This window comes from Capricornis sumatraensis, chromosome 19 (assembly GCF_032405125.1).
Source record: "Capricornis sumatraensis isolate serow.1 chromosome 19, serow.2, whole genome shotgun sequence".
NCBI lineage: Eukaryota > Metazoa > Chordata > Mammalia > Artiodactyla > Bovidae > Capricornis > Capricornis sumatraensis.
This window is the reverse complement of record NC_091087.1, coordinates 73,517,112-73,532,348: the sequence shown is the minus strand read 5'-3', so window position 1 is coordinate 73,532,348 and position 15,237 is coordinate 73,517,112. Positions and strand designations below refer to the sequence as shown.

Sequence of the window (15,237 nt, the reverse complement as noted above, 5' to 3'; positions counted from 1 at the left end):
AAGAAATGGATGATGGCAGTGCTTGGTGTACCAGACAGGACGCAGAGCCACGCACTGGGATGGCCGATGCCCGAGCTGCACCAGCCCTTGCGTGGCCCTGCCTCGGTTCTGCACACTCCTAACCCGTCTAAATATTTACCTGGGCGGCGTGTCTGAGTTACTATGGATATCACAGTCAAGGTGAATAATTGGCTGATAAGTCCCTGTTTCCTGGCAGAGAACACATTACTGAATATGCTTCCTAAATGCCCCTTTATATTTTTTAACATGATGTAGTGTTAAAATTATAATCCTGGTTTAGCTTACGTTTCACTTCGGGGCTCTCCTCCTTTTTTAAAACAGAAGAAAGGCTCAAATAAGCAGATGATCAAGGCAATATACTAAACAACAAGGCTACCGACTGAACTACGTTGGTGTCTGGCTTCAGAGACACACGTGAGCGCATGCATGTGCGTATACTCCCCAAAGGTGTCTTCCCAACCCAGGCAGATGGGACGGCCTGTGTTTAACTGGGTGCTGACAATTGCAATGCATATCAAATTAAGTGCCAAAATTCAAGATCGATATTTGAAAATTTATATTTAACTGTGCACAAAACTTAGAAGTGAAAAATCTAAAATTCATATCCACCAACACTGTATTATTTGAATAAGTCAGCCCAAGGAAAGTTACATGCCTTAGAAAAGGTCCGTTTCAAGATCTGACAGCCTCATCTGAAGAATAAATGAGACAAAATAAGAAAGGAGAGTGCTTAATGGGAAGAAGCAGGCAGAGAGGAGGAAGATAAGCAAAAAGACATCAGGACTTTGCAAGTTTAACTTTGGCTTAAAGTGTAAACTTAAGTTAACCTTTGTTTAAGATGAATAATGCTTCTTCAATAAAATGTCATTTGTGACTTTATTGCAAAGAGATAATGTTTTTAAATTTATTAAAGTCATAAAAAACAAACAAACAAACCAGTCACTCAAGTTCTCTACCAGTGTAGCATTTCTCTTAAGGATAAAAGGAGCAATCTGCTTATTCTCATCATGTGCTTCTGTCCTCAGGGACAGGAGGCTAGAATTTGAATCTCAGCTCTTTTCTTTCAATTCCCTTGAAAAACAAGTAATTTAATCAAATGCATTTAAAAATATAGCACATTCAGACTCAGGAAGGTCTGGAGACAGCCAAGGACCCCAGTAACCCTGTAAGACACACTGCTAGGCCTTAGCCTTGAATCCGACAGCTCGACTGCGACGTGACTGGATCTAATTTAAGAAGGGGGTCCACTAAATTGACAAGCCCCCAGTGTTTTCAACATCTAGGAAAATATTCTAAAAAGCAGGCAAAGGAGGGTCACCGGTGGTGTCTCAGGTAAGATGACTCCTGGGGACCAGGCCTCAAGCACAGAGAAGGGGCCACACCTCCAGTGGGGAGGTGTGGGAGAAGCCAGCCCAGCTCCAGTCCGACGAGCCTCACCACTCACTGCCTGGGCAGGTCTGCCCACGGATGCTCCCTCTGGACCTCTGCACGACGAGCACGGAGCCTCGGTGCCACCTGGCTGTGTGCTGCAAGCGCCCGAGATAGCCCCTGGGCACGAGCCAGAGGCTCCACTTGCTGCAGCCTCCCGCCAGACGCCCACCTTGTCCCAGGGGGGTTTCAACCAAATCCGCAGAGAAGTGTGGGACCGCACTTAAAGAGTTTATGCCGTGTACGTATATACAGCACGATTCAGGATACTCTAATGTCACACTTAGCTAAAAGCATCAGGAATTAGTTCACAGAGCCATCAACACGTTCAAACCTTGTCAAAGGCTTAGTTCTCCAAAACTACTATCATGCCAGCTTTTTTGTCTTAAGAAATAAAAACAAACAAACAAACAGGGAATTCCCTGGTGGTCCAGAGGTTAGGACTGGGCACTGTCACTGCCAAGGGCCTGGGTTCAATCCCTGGCCGGGGAATCCACAAGCAGCAAAACGCTGGGGGAAAAAATCCACAAAAAACCAGAAAACAAAAAACACTATATACTACCAGTCAGTAGATAAATCCACATTTACACTACTTAGTGCGAATGCACATTCACACACACGCGTCAAATGATACACAGCAAACTCCAAACAATTGTCTCTGAGATGCCAGGGAAGGTAGGAGACTCATTTTGGGGACAAGGCTAGGGATATTAGTTTTATTTCCAATTCAAAAAAAATTTCGAAGTGGCAATATTCACATATGGATTTTTAAAAAAGATCAGAAAAAGATAAAAGGCAGACAATTAATGCCAAAAGAGAGGGCCCAGGCCTGGGGTGACTCCACTTCCCACATGCTGAGCACAGTTACTGGCTCCCACTGTGGCCTGGGAGACCTATATCCATTATTAGCTGATTAGTTAATCTAGAAATCTTTTTGTTGTTGAGAGAGAGGAGGAGAGAAAAATACAGAGACTTAGTAAAAACAGGGTCCAGCAAGTCCAGCTCATGCTACAGAGCTTTCTTGGGCCAAGAGTTTTCAATTGTTTTTGGTGTCAGAATCATGTCCTCTAAAAAGAGTCTGGAGGTCCCTGAAGAGTGTGGATCACATGGATTCTACTTAATGATACCAAATTAGAGAGGGTTTAAAACATGTACTGACTGATTCACTTAAGGTAACAGGCTCATTGCATGTTAGCTGAAATATCATGAAAATACCTGTATTAAAAAAGAGCAAGAAAAATGACACTGTTTTATATTTTTGCTTATCTCTTTATAAAGTCCGACTTAATAGAAGACAGGCAGACCTGCATTTCTGCCTCTATACTGTTGTCCGATATGGTATTTTGGTTGAAGTGTACAAAAAAAAGTCCAGCCTTCACCACATGTTTAGTTGGAAAAGGGAGGTATTTCAATGACATTTAAAAAAATTGTGGTTATTCTTCTTTAAGTCTATGCTAATGTTCAAAAAGCGGTAGTTTCTGAAAGCTTAGCTGCAACGTGGAATATGAAACCAAACTGATGATGTTTCAGTGACATCAAACCCTGTGGTGTGTCCTGCACTTTGAACGCCTCTCCTGCCCACGAATGTTTGCAGCATCTCTGAATATGCTGGTGTGCAGTCATGCAGCTCTTCCGTCGTTCAGATCAAGAAGCCCCATTTGTCAGTATCATCAGAAGTCATCAGCACCGGGAGCTGTCAAGCTCATGCTGGCAGTTTCCCAAAATTCAAACTTTTGCTTACAAGTTCGAGTTTTATCCTGGGCAACTAATAGTGTCACTGTTGTTACCTGAACTGACAGGCTTCCTTTATTCCTTTTTGAGAATGGGCTTCTCTGGTGGCTCAGCTGGTAAAGAATCCGCCTGCAATGCGGGGGACCTAGGTTTGATCCCTGGGTCGGGAAGATCCCCTGGAGGAGGGAAAGGCTACCCACTCCAGTATTCTGACCTGGAGAATTCCATGGACTGTATAGTCCATGGGGTTGCAAAGAGTCGGACAGGACTGAGTGACTTTCACTTTCACTTCACTATCGAGAAAGCATATGTCAAATATTCAGGTCTTACTAACCCAATTTGTCTGTCTCTTGTTCTTCCAAGTAAAAATAATGTTCCTGAAAAAAGGCCAGCTCAGCTCGCAACTCACACAGCTGTGCACTATTCCTGGAGACCATCACAGCACCGCAGCTCGCCCGTGGGCTCCATGTGAACTCTGTGTCATCCACAGAATGTTATTAAAAGGTGTGTGAGCGAAAGCTGAGATCTAATAAAACTAACCATTTCATGCTTCATCAAGGATAGTCTTGGGTCAGATTTGTGCGACATGGTGGGGTGCATGGTGGTCTCCAGCTGGACACCATGGCCTGCTCTGCAAAAGGAGCTATTTTACCCATCACCGCCTTTGCACCATCAGGGCAAACGGCCACACAGTGAAAGAGGCAAAAGAAAAAAAAAAAAAGGCTGTTGTATTCTTGAGAAAGGGCTTCCCTGGTGGCTCAGATGGTAAAAGAATCTGCCTGCAATACTGGAGACCACTGTGACCTTGCAGCTCCCTTGAGAGCATCTCAGGGACTCCAGGGGCCCACTGACCACTGCTTTATGCAAACACTGAGGACACCTGCAGAGTTGTGAGTACAATGTTATCATACGCCACCCCTGGAGAAGCTCCTACTACCAGGAGAGAAGAACAACTTCTGGTTGTATATATGCCAAAATGGTCTACAAACATACACAGTGCCTCTCTGGTCCCCGCCTCTTCTTCCTCCTTGAAGTTACCAAGCACAAAGGACCAGCAATGTAGGAAAACTGGGCTTGCTCCTTAGGAAACATTACTGTGCTCATAACTTTATAAGTTGAACTATCATAATTAGAACACATTGCTAGTGAATAACACAGCAAGCAGACAAAAATTCAAATGAAGTTCATATGCATTAATGACAAAGCAGAGACTGTAAAGGTTAATCAAACAGGTGTTAACAACTCAAGTTCTATTAGAAATACTACAATAGTAAAACTTGAAACAGTAAGGTACAAGGTTATAGTTTGGATCTCAGTTGGTTCAAATACTGTCTTTTTTTTTTTTTGGGTGCGTGGCATGTGGATGGGCCAAAAAGTTCTTCGGGTTTTTTCCATAAGATGCTTCTTGTAGCACTTAGTTGCCTTTTACTTCATTCAAAACAATTTTGTTCAATTGTATTGTGACAGCTGTCATATCAGCATGAGTCAAAAAAAAAAAAAAAAAACCGGAACATCAAAACTGGTGGATTGTGTAGCTATTTGTAGCAGCCACTGAAGATGGAAGAAAAAAAGCAACATTTTCAGCATATTATGCTTTATTATTTCAAGAAAGGTAAAAACGCAACTGACATGTAAAAAAAAAAAAAGACTTGTGCAGTGAATGGAGAAGGTGCTGTGACTGATGGAATATGTCAAAAGCGGTTTGTGAAGTTTCGTGCTGGAGGTTTCTCGCTGGACAATGCTCCTTGGTCGGGCAGACCAGTTGAAGTTGACAGTGACCAAATCGAGAAATTAATTGAGAACAATCAACATTATACGCCACAGGAGATAGCCGACATACTCAAAATATCCAAATCAGCCACTGGAAATCATCTGCACCAGTTTGGTTATGTTAATCGCTTTGATGTTTGGGTTCCACGTAAGCAAAGCAGGAGGGGGTGGGAAAAACCTTGACCATATTTCCTCATGGGACTCTGCTAAACGTCACAAAAAATGTTCTGTTTTTAAAACAAATTGTGATGGGTGGTGAAAAGCGGATACTGTATGATGATGCGGAATGGAAGAGGTTGCAGAACAAGCGGAATGAGCCACCGTGAGCCACCCCAAAGGTACCGGTCTTCATCCAAAGAGAGTGACATTGTGTACACAGTGGAACTGGAAGGGAGTCCTCTAGTATGAGTTCCTTCTGGAAAACCAAATGACTGATCCCAACAGGTATCGCTCCCAGGGAGAGCAGCTGAAAGCAGCACTTGACATGAAAAGTGTCGAATCAGTCAACAGAAAATGCATCCTCATCTTCCATGAGGATAACGCAACAAGACTACACGTTGCTTTGATGATCAGGCAAAAATTGTGACAGCTTGGCTGGAGTTCTGATTCATCAGCCGTGTTAACCAGACATTGCACCTTTGGATGTTCTGTTTATTTCAACTTTTACAAAATTCTCTTAATGGGAAAAACTTTGATTCCCTGAAAGACTGTAAAGGGCACCTGGGACAGTTCTCTGCTCAAAAAGATAAAATGTTTTGGGAAGACGGAACTATGAAGTTGCCTGAAAAATGGCAGAAGGCAGTGGAACAAAATGGGCTGTTCAATAAACTTTTTGGTAAAAATGAAAGGTTTATTTTTTAACCTTAAAATTGAAGGAACTTTCTAGCCAACCCAATAGTTCCAACCAGGGACTGAATTTGCGTCCGGTGCATCTGAAGTGCCGGAGCCTTAACCACGGGGCCACTTAGGGAAGTCCCATCAAATACTATCCTAATTTAAAAATCCCCACACAAAAAAGGAGTTCAGGAATTCTAACATAATGGGATTTGACCATATGACAGTAAACTTTCGGAAGTCAAATTACTAACGCATCAGAAAGCAACATCTGCGTTTAAAACCAATGAACTGTTGTCCTATTTGGGACTAACCACAGACAAAATCGCTAACTTCTTAAAGGAGAATCCCTTATACATCTTATGCTAAACTGGCTTTCTTCAAAAGAGTTAAAAATGGGGTGAGGAGAGGGCTGTATTAAATGCTGATTTCCTGTTACAGGCTGGACCCCTGAGAGCAAGAAGTCTGAATGGGGGTCATCAGTACACGCCGAACGGAGTGGCTGATGGTCATCCGAGGGTCGCCTGATGAGGCAATTCTGTACGCGATCCACAAGCAGAACAGGGCACACACTGCAGGGTCATCAGTGACACCGACTTCCGCCAGGTGGTGAAGCGACAAGCAAATTGCAGGAAGAGAGGCTTGGTAAACGAGGGAGGGAGAGAGAGCAGATAGAGACAGAGGAGCAGGTACAGGCAACAGGGAGGCAGGAAAATAACACAAGCTGTGGTTAAGGCCTGGGCTTTAAGTCACCACCACGACCTAGAAAAGAGGACAGCCGCGGCAGCCACGAACACGGCCCGCGGGCTCACAGCACTCGGCGCCGTGTGAAGTGTTTCACACGCATTCACTCATTTAACTGACCCTCATAAAATTCAGACAGGTAGATCCTTTGACAACCCCCCATTTCTTCCCCATTTCTGGCAGGGAAATGAGTGAGCTTGCCTGAAATGGCTCAGCTAACCCACGGTGGGGACCCCCGTGACTTCTGAACCCTGCCTTTAACCACTGAGCACCGCGCCTGTCAAGTTCAGAGGGAACTTTGCTTTTACCTGACAGTGTGCTTTAAACTGTTACATTTTAAAAGACCAATAAAAATGCCAATAAACATAAAAAAAAAAGGTGTACACCTCGCAAAACACTGTTCGCTAAGATGGTGTGGCTGTCAGGGAACCCACCCGCGAGGCGCTGGGCTACAGGGTCTCAGCCCCAGCCCACCCGAAATGACCATGCCCCTGCCTCATCATTTCACCACGGGCCACTCATTTGTTAGCAAGGGAGTAAAAGGGAAAACGGAAGAAAGGCCCAAGCTTGAATATGAAAGGCCACTGCTCACTGCTTAGGAAACAATTTCTAAGTAATTACATGTCCTTTGCACACTTTTTTCTAAAGCAGAACATTTTAAAGACATTTCAAACACTATGAGGAAGTTTAAACCTACATGGAAGGTGAATACTTGTATTCCTTGTATATACTTGTATACCTATATACCCACTTCCCTAGATTCAACAACTAGGGATATGAGCATATTTGCTTTGCAGTTACTTTTCTCTTTGCTGTTTGAAGTAAGGTGCAGCGATCATGATACTTCACCCGAATTTAAATACTTCCATCTGCAATTCCTAAGGATGAGGAAAGTTCCTACAAATCAGAATCCCTTTGAAACTAATGGTAATTCCATAGAAAATTCCACAACAGCCACACCAATGTCTTCTGCAGGTTTGATTTTGTTTTGTCTTTAGAACAAACATCTGATACAGAGTCATTCACTATGTTCGACTGTTACATCTCTTGCATTTTTCTTTTCAACTAGAAGGGTTTTTGATTTATGAATAATTCAAGGGCCTAAAACAAAACCAGATTTTTCTGGCTGTTGCAGTTTGTCCTTGCGCACGTGAGTCAATGTCTCTACAAGATGAATAAGCAAGACTTTTCCTTAAGTACGTTAGTGAGAGAAACCAGCCCAGGCTTGGGAGTTCTCCGCATCCTTGATGGTCCTCTTCCATCTGACAGGGAAGAGGAGGTGAGGCAGGCCTTGTCTGGAAGCAGATGGGGGGAGATGGGGCAGGGGTCTGCATGCCCCTGCCTGCACTGGCCCACGCCCCAGCCTCTGGTCTGAGATGTTCCGTGTGGCCAGGACCTGAGCTGATGGAAGGGTGCCTTATCCTATCTGATCACTTGGAAATCCAAAGCCCCCCAAAGATTGCTCTAGCTGGGTCTCCAAAAAAGCCAAAAGGAAATACCAGAAGATGATACACATGGCTGTGTTTCCTCTGGGAGAACCACCAGCAGTGGCCTGGGGTCGTGGAGCTGGTGGAGGGCCAGGACAGAGGACTTGGGACTTACAGGCTGGTGACCTTGGGGAAGAGTGTCAAGGACGTCCCAGCCACCTCCCAGGCAGCAGGGCTGGGAAGAACAAGTCAGTGTTCACAAAAGCTTGTCGCATCTGGCACATCATTGGCCCGGGGGAGAACGCCCCGTGGGGGTACCTGACGTATGGAAATAGGGGGCGGTGCACCCCAAATGGCTGTGCCTGGGAGGACTTGGACCGTTCCTAGATGCAAAGCACCCTTTTCCTGACTACTAACCATACCTATTTATTCTTCTACATAATTAGCATCTTTTAATGAAAAAAATATGATCAGTTCAGATAAGACTAATTAACAAAAGGTGTGTGGGCTTTACATAAACACACACCACCCCCCAGAGAGCTCTTTGTTACTCTGGTTACTCTCCTCATTCCTCGCTGGCAGGAATGGTGACTTTACGTAGAGGCTCACTCCAGGTAGCTTTCAAGGTGTGCTTCTAAAAAGTCGCTTCACAGAGAGGGACAGCTACACAATAAACACCCTGGGTCTGGTTCTCTCTATTTGGAGAGAGAGAGTCACTGGTGAGGTCTTTTGGGGGGGGGGGGGTGTGTGCTTTCACTTTCCGTAGTCAATGACCCGATTTCCTTCCTAATTCTGGGAGGTGAGGACAGCGCGGGGCAGCCGCCCTCACGACGTTTACTGGCTTCAGCCACGCAGGAGCGCCCCACGCCTGGAAGCCCGTGTACGCGTGTGCAGCGGGGTTCAGCAGCACGGGCTAAGCCATCAGGTGGGCTGAGGCAGAAAGGAAGCCCTGGGCCTCGACCTCCACACTGCCCCTGGATCATTCTTCTCGAAGTTTCTGTTGGAAAGGTAAACACCTTTCCTCGAATCGGTGACTCAGGAACACTTGTGAGAAGACAGACTTTTCCTACAATCAGACTTCCGTTCCCCAAGAAAAAGGGGTTTTACACAAAAAGAACAATTTGCTCCCCAGCTCCCCACCAGGCCTTGGCGACCCATCAGTCTTTCAGGGACTGGACTCGCCAACCGACTCTCAGGTCAGAGCACACAATGGCTTTCCTGAGGCCGGAATAAAACCCAGCTGGATCCGGATGGACAGCAGATCTTCCTTTCTGACCATCAGCATCTTTTTTGGCACAGCTCTTCTTGCCTTAAACCTGGCTCTGGAAGTGACAGACATCTTACTATGCTTAACCGGCAATTAAAATTCAAGGAAAAGTCTTGACTGGTGGTGGGGTTGGGGGCTGGGGGTGGGGGAGGCAAACTGTGTCCCATGGGCCAAATCTGGCCAGCCCCCTGTTTTTGTAAATAAAGCTTTACTGGAATACGGTCATTCCTATCTGTGGCTGCTTTCACGGCCAAAAACATTGACTCTCCAGCTTTTCCTGAAAGAGTCTGTCGATCCCAGTCTAGAACTGTGCTGTCCAATACAACAGCCACTAGACACGGGTCTATTTAAATGTCAAATAGCCAAAACGAAATAAAATTAACCATTCCACCTCTCAGTTGCACTAGCCACATTTTGAGGTTTCAGCAGTCACCTGTGACCGAGGGCTGCTGCGGTGGCCAGCACAGAGGACATTCCCGCCACCACAGACAGGTCTCCTGGTCGGCCCTGGGAGGACAGGATTTAAGTCATCAAGCTAAATTTACAGCCACCAAGTCCCAGGTGACGCTGCTCCTTCTCCAGACAGAGAAATTTAGGCTAAGTTTCAACAACATGTTCCTGTCACACTTCTTACTGCTGCTGCTAAGTCGCTTTAGTCGTGTCCGACTCTGTGCGACCCCAGAGACGGCAGCCCACCAGGCTCCCCTGTCCCTGGGATTCTCCAGGCAAGAACACTGGAGTGGGTTGCCATTGCTTTCTCCAATGCGTGAAAGTGAAAAGTGAAAGTGGAGTCGCTCAGTCATGTCTGACTCTGTGCGACCCCATGGACTGCAGCCTACCAGGCTCCTCCACCCATGGGGTTTTCCAGGCAAGAGAACTGCAGTGGGTTACCATTGCCTTCTCCAGTCACACTTAGGACATGCTAATTCACTACATTGATCACAAACTCTAGGCTACGTAATAGGAGATGAGTGTCAAGCCAACTGGGGCTACTAACCAATCCAGGAACTGCATTGTTTATGGACCGTAAGCTCTGAAAGCTGGGCCATGGTGCTTGCTTCATACTTCAAATTAGGAACCTGCTTGGCACGAGGTGATAGGGACTCAAGTATTTGCAAAATGAATGAAGAAATGAATCCTAGGCCCCAAAACTGTCATACATCAGAGGCCAGTGAAACAGATGGATATTGATAAAATGTTGGGGGAAAAACACTACTATTTCTAGAATCCTGTGGCAAAAGGTTCTACAAACAGCCAAACTTTCTATTTTAAAATGAATTAAAGAAAAATTCCATACAAAACAAAACAACTGCCTGGGTTGGGATTCTGGCCCTACCACTTACAGGCTGGTTGCCGCGGGCTGTTCTTTTCCCTCTGTGGGGAAGACCCCTCTTCTCTAAACGCACGGGGGAGTGGAGTCGGAGGCGAGCCCGAGGGCTGCTGGCCCCCTCCCAGCAGCAGGAGATATCAGGCCCCCGCTCGCTTTCCCACACCCGCTCAGACTCAGCTCCCGTGCCCTCCTGCCCTGGGGCCCCTGTGTGGGTCCCTCCAGTAGACCATCGAGCCCTCTGGGGAAGGACCCTCAGCACTGGACACACAGAGGAGAGGCTAAGTGGAGATGAAACTGATCAAGACTCTAAAAGCCAATACAGTAAAAATAAATTTTGCTAAACCATTCATGAATGTGCCTGCTCTCAAAAGTGCTTGTGAGTAACTCAAGCGTTTTTCAAGTTTTAACTAGTTCACCGTTTGAACCAGAAGTTAAGTTTTACTATCGGTTATTCCTTCTTAAAAACTCAAGTCTCCTGTAAGTTAGTACACTTCACTACTTTTCCCCCTCACAATTAGAGAACAACCAACAATTCAACCAACAGCAAAAAACAAAAAAAAAACCAACCCCACAAAAAACCCAGATTGGTCACAGTAAAGTCTTAGAATTAAACAACAAAAAAAATCAATGTGGTATAAGATATAAAATCAAATATTCCAGTTTGGAATAAATTCATAGCTAAAAAAAAAAGGTACATTAAACTCAAGCTAAAAAAACATCTGTTATTTATTAGAAGATACCTTAAAAGTTTAAAAATAAACGTTTCACGTGCAATAAAATTTTCTTATTACTAACTCAATCAGTCCCTGCTTAAGAACTTAAATAGAAACACAATCATTTTGTTTTAGCCAGTTTGGCTCCTGCAGCTAAAACACCTGAGTGCTAACTGTGGTCAACGTTTGCTCTTTCCTGGTTGCACCGCAAAACAAAGTGACCTACAGGTTTGGTCACTGTGGACGTTAATTGCCACCATGTTCATTACAGAGGGTTTGGAGAGAAAAGGCAACCCCTCTCTTATTCCAACAGACTGGGTATTCATGTAGTTTCATCTTCCTTCCCTGGGTACACCCTAGGATCTGAAAAATCTTGCCTGGCATTTTAGTCATACAGACTATTAGTCACCTGGAGATCTTGCCCCAACCCTTCCTTAGCACGGGTCCTGACAGTTAAAACTGTTCTGTTAGGACAGAGCTGTGATATTATATACATTTTAAAGTGATTTGATGAAGCTTGCTTAACTATCATTTTCTATTTCACCCAAATACGAACGAAAAATTTGAATAAGAAACATTTTTAAATGCTTAAGAAAAAGTATACAATTATCCTGATACCTATGTTTTAATATAATTATCAATTTACTGTGGTAACTGTGTTTTTAAGCTAAGTTTTATATAAATTTTAAGCTAAATTCGGAATTCAAATTTTGTATAAAGTACGACTGGCAAACTGTATTAAAAGTGATCTATACACACATTGAAAACTTGCTGCCACCTAAAATTTTTAGGGCAAATGTCAATACAGAGCCTATTTAAATGCAAAGTGTCTGCTCCTATCCCATAAAAAGGCTAACAGCTCAGAAATTATGACCCACAATGGATTTCAGTATTTCAAAGCACAAGTGTATTTTTCTTTTAGGCTCCATGGCAAGGACGAAAATGATCCTTTTAAAAAGGGAAGTTCTTTTCTGGTCGTTCCTGCATATTTTCTGACTGCAGTTTACCTCTAATTCAGGGATGTGTCCCCGCTGAAACCTTCGGGGTGTTAATCAAGCAATGCATCTGTAACAGAAACTCTGCGCACGGACAACTTGGCCAGGCCAGGCGTGCCGCCCGCCTCTCCTTCCTACCCCCACCCAACGCCTTCCCCAGGCAGTGACTTCACATCCTTTGACATCAGCACGGCTCTGAAAGGGGGATGGGAGAACGAGCAGAAAGCAGAAAAACCAGCTTTGAACTATGCATGCAAGGCCTCTCTCAAGACTCAAATTCTGTAAGTAGTTCGTAAAATGCCAAACTGCAGTGACACACCCAGCCTCCTCCGGTTAGGTCTGCCGCGAAACGGGGGGAATTCTGCTAGAAAGGACTTCCTGCTTTTCTTATCTGAAGCACAATGGCCATTTATTAACTAACCACAGAAGGTTCCGTTTCAGTGAAACACACAATAACTTACCTCGAATATGGAGAAGGGCCACGGGCTGGAAAGGCCCATTGGAGTTGGCCGCATCCACCACCATCCTGCTGCCCGCTTTATTACATGTCAACATCTAGACTCCAGCGGGAAAGGCAATGTACTCCTTAAGGCAAGAAACCAGCCTCCATTTTAGTTTAAAAAAAAAAGACAAACTGAAGCTCTCTGCAGCTGGAGGGAACTGGCTGCTTCGTGATGTCAGCAGGCACGGGGCTCGCTGATTGGCCAGAAGCTGCAACTTAAAATGACACTAAAAAAACTGCAAATGGAAAGAGCGCTCTGTTTGGCTGTCAGTGTGTGTGAGAAGCCTGGACAGTTTTTGGCTTTCTCAGTCTTCATTTCTCACTAACTTTTAGGCAAAGATCCCATCTCTCAAGGGGCAGGACTGAGGCCACAACTCCAGCCAGACTATAAACAAATGATTCTGAGAAAGCCACCGAAAAGAAAAAAAAAAAAGTATGCATATGTGTCTACGTGAACTTTAAATTTTCACATTTATCTGGTACCCCAGATTCACCGGTACTTTATACCCACCTGGCCACCTCCTGTTTTCTAATTACTTTAATATCTGTATCATAGTTAGCATTTGGGCAACCTATTTTTTTAAATGCAAATGGCTTTAAATATTACACAATCTCAATTCATTAGTTTGGACTCTTGTTCTATCACCCTTTCCTACTACCAAGTTATGAACTAATAATCCTCAAACAGTGTTTTTTTTTTCCCTCAGGGTCTAATTTTTTTTAATTGGAAAAATTCAGTTTAAAAATTACATGGAAAAATGAAAGTTTTAAATGCAATAGCTAGAAAGTGCTATAAATTAAAGGTATTTATACCACCTGGCTGTGAAAATTAAAGTCATAAAATAAAATGTAGGTGTTTATTTTTATACCTTAAAAAAGGGTCAACATACCACTTTATTTCTCGTATTTTGTTTAAATTAAAATGTTTTAATTAAAAAAGATATTTCCCTTCTTTTTATGGGGCTAGTATTAAAAGCTGTTATTCAGCTCTTAGTCTCCTATCTTCAAAAAAGGTTAATATAAAAAGCTGCTCCAAGAAAGGACATCATTTCTGAATCAGAGTATCCTGGGGAGGGGTGTATGTGTGTGCTGGCGAGATGATTCCCTACAATAAGGTTATTACTAGCTCCAAATGAAAGTGAATATGCTATAAGAAAAGTCTCTGTGCCAGGCAGAACTGAAAAAAATTCCTCACTCCACACACACACACATACAACTAAGTCTATCCAAAAAAATTCCTCACTCCACACACAAACACACACAGCTAAGTCTGTCCAAACCATGTCTTCTCGCTTTATAAGTTCTCACACAACTCCTGCCATCCCCACTTTCCCCAGTTTGTGAACAAGAACCAAAAAGCCCTTTGGTTTCTAGACATGATTCACAACGGTGAGAAATGGGCTAGGGTTTGCAGCTACCCCTCTGGGCTGGCACGCACCCCATTTCAACCAGCACATGAACTGTAGTCGCTCAGGGGTGCTGATTAGGTGCCCCCACACTAAGTGAGAAGGCAGTATTTTACTGTGTGGATCAATAGCCATTAAAAAATACGCAAATAAAAGCACACCAAATCCTACCCTGGCCCCTCATCCACAGAGCTGAAGGACGCTGCTGGACCCCAAAGCCGGGCCATGAATTCACTTACAGCAAGCAACGGGGAATGGGTGTCATGGGAGCGGGCTCTCCCCACCTGAGCCCACCTGCCGTCCACCTGCCTGGCTCCTCTGCTCTCTGAACAGCTGGTGCTCTGAGGCAGGTGCTGTGAATTCAGATCCTGGCTGCTGACCCTCTGAGTCTATCAAATGCGTGAGGATGGCTCTCCGAGGACTTACTGTCACCGTACTCAGATGAACTCAGACTCAAGTGCAGCCAGGATCCAGGCTTGCAGGGGACTTCCCCAGGGGTCAGAAAGCAGATGCTTAATGCAGATCTATACCCTAAAGAAACAGTGATTTGTTCTCAAACAGTTTAATATTTCATATGAGATGAGAAGGGGAAATATGCCTGTCCTAAGACCGTGCTGATGAGTGGAATGCAGAAACAGCAGGAAAAGACTCCTAGAATCTTTATATGAAATATACAGATTAAAGTCAAAGAAAAAGGGAAGACACTTCTTGATGTATTTTTCCTAATGATCTTGGATCAAAAGATCTCAACTTTATTAGTGATTTTCCCCCATGCTCTTTTGAAGCCTTATGCATTTGAAGTAGCTCTTTAAAGAACTTGAAGTCTATGATCTGAAAATGACTCGTGAAATAAGAGTCTAAAATATAAATAAGCAAACAAACATAAATAATATGGAGAAAGAAAAAAAAAGACTTGAACAAATAAAGACAAGGTATGTTTCTGGACTGGAAGCACACATATGATAAATAAACTGATGCTAACATTTCCCCAAACTGATTTATAGTTTTAAAGCAATTCCATTCAAAATTCAGAGGAGGTGTCTTATTTTTCTGGGTAATTCTAAAGTTC

The 15,237-nt window shown here is 44.1% G+C and overlaps 1 protein-coding gene and 1 non-coding gene across 7 annotated transcripts in view; one reads left to right on the top strand and one right to left on the bottom strand.

Annotated features, from left to right (window-relative positions):
* The window catches only part of PPP2R5C (protein phosphatase 2 regulatory subunit B'gamma), a 136,781-nt gene that overhangs the window by 82,435 nt on the left and 39,109 nt on the right, over nucleotides 1-15,237 (bottom strand). For 3 of the 6 annotated variants that reach the window (XM_068991095.1, XM_068991096.1, XM_068991097.1), the window contains exon 1: nucleotides 12,722-12,869. The exons of the other annotated variants lie outside the window; for them this stretch is intronic. In XM_068991095.1, coding sequence (XP_068847196.1) covers nucleotides 12,722-12,815 — 94 coding nt within the window. In that variant the 5' untranslated portion in view covers nucleotides 12,816-12,869. Of the gene's footprint in view, nucleotides 1-12,721; nucleotides 12,870-15,237 lie in introns of those variants that run through there. 6 annotated transcript variants of the gene reach the window in all.
* TRNAD-GUC (transfer RNA aspartic acid (anticodon GUC)) lies at nucleotides 1,869-1,941 on the top strand. Its single transcript has one exon. It is a non-coding gene; the product is annotated as a tRNA-Asp (tRNA).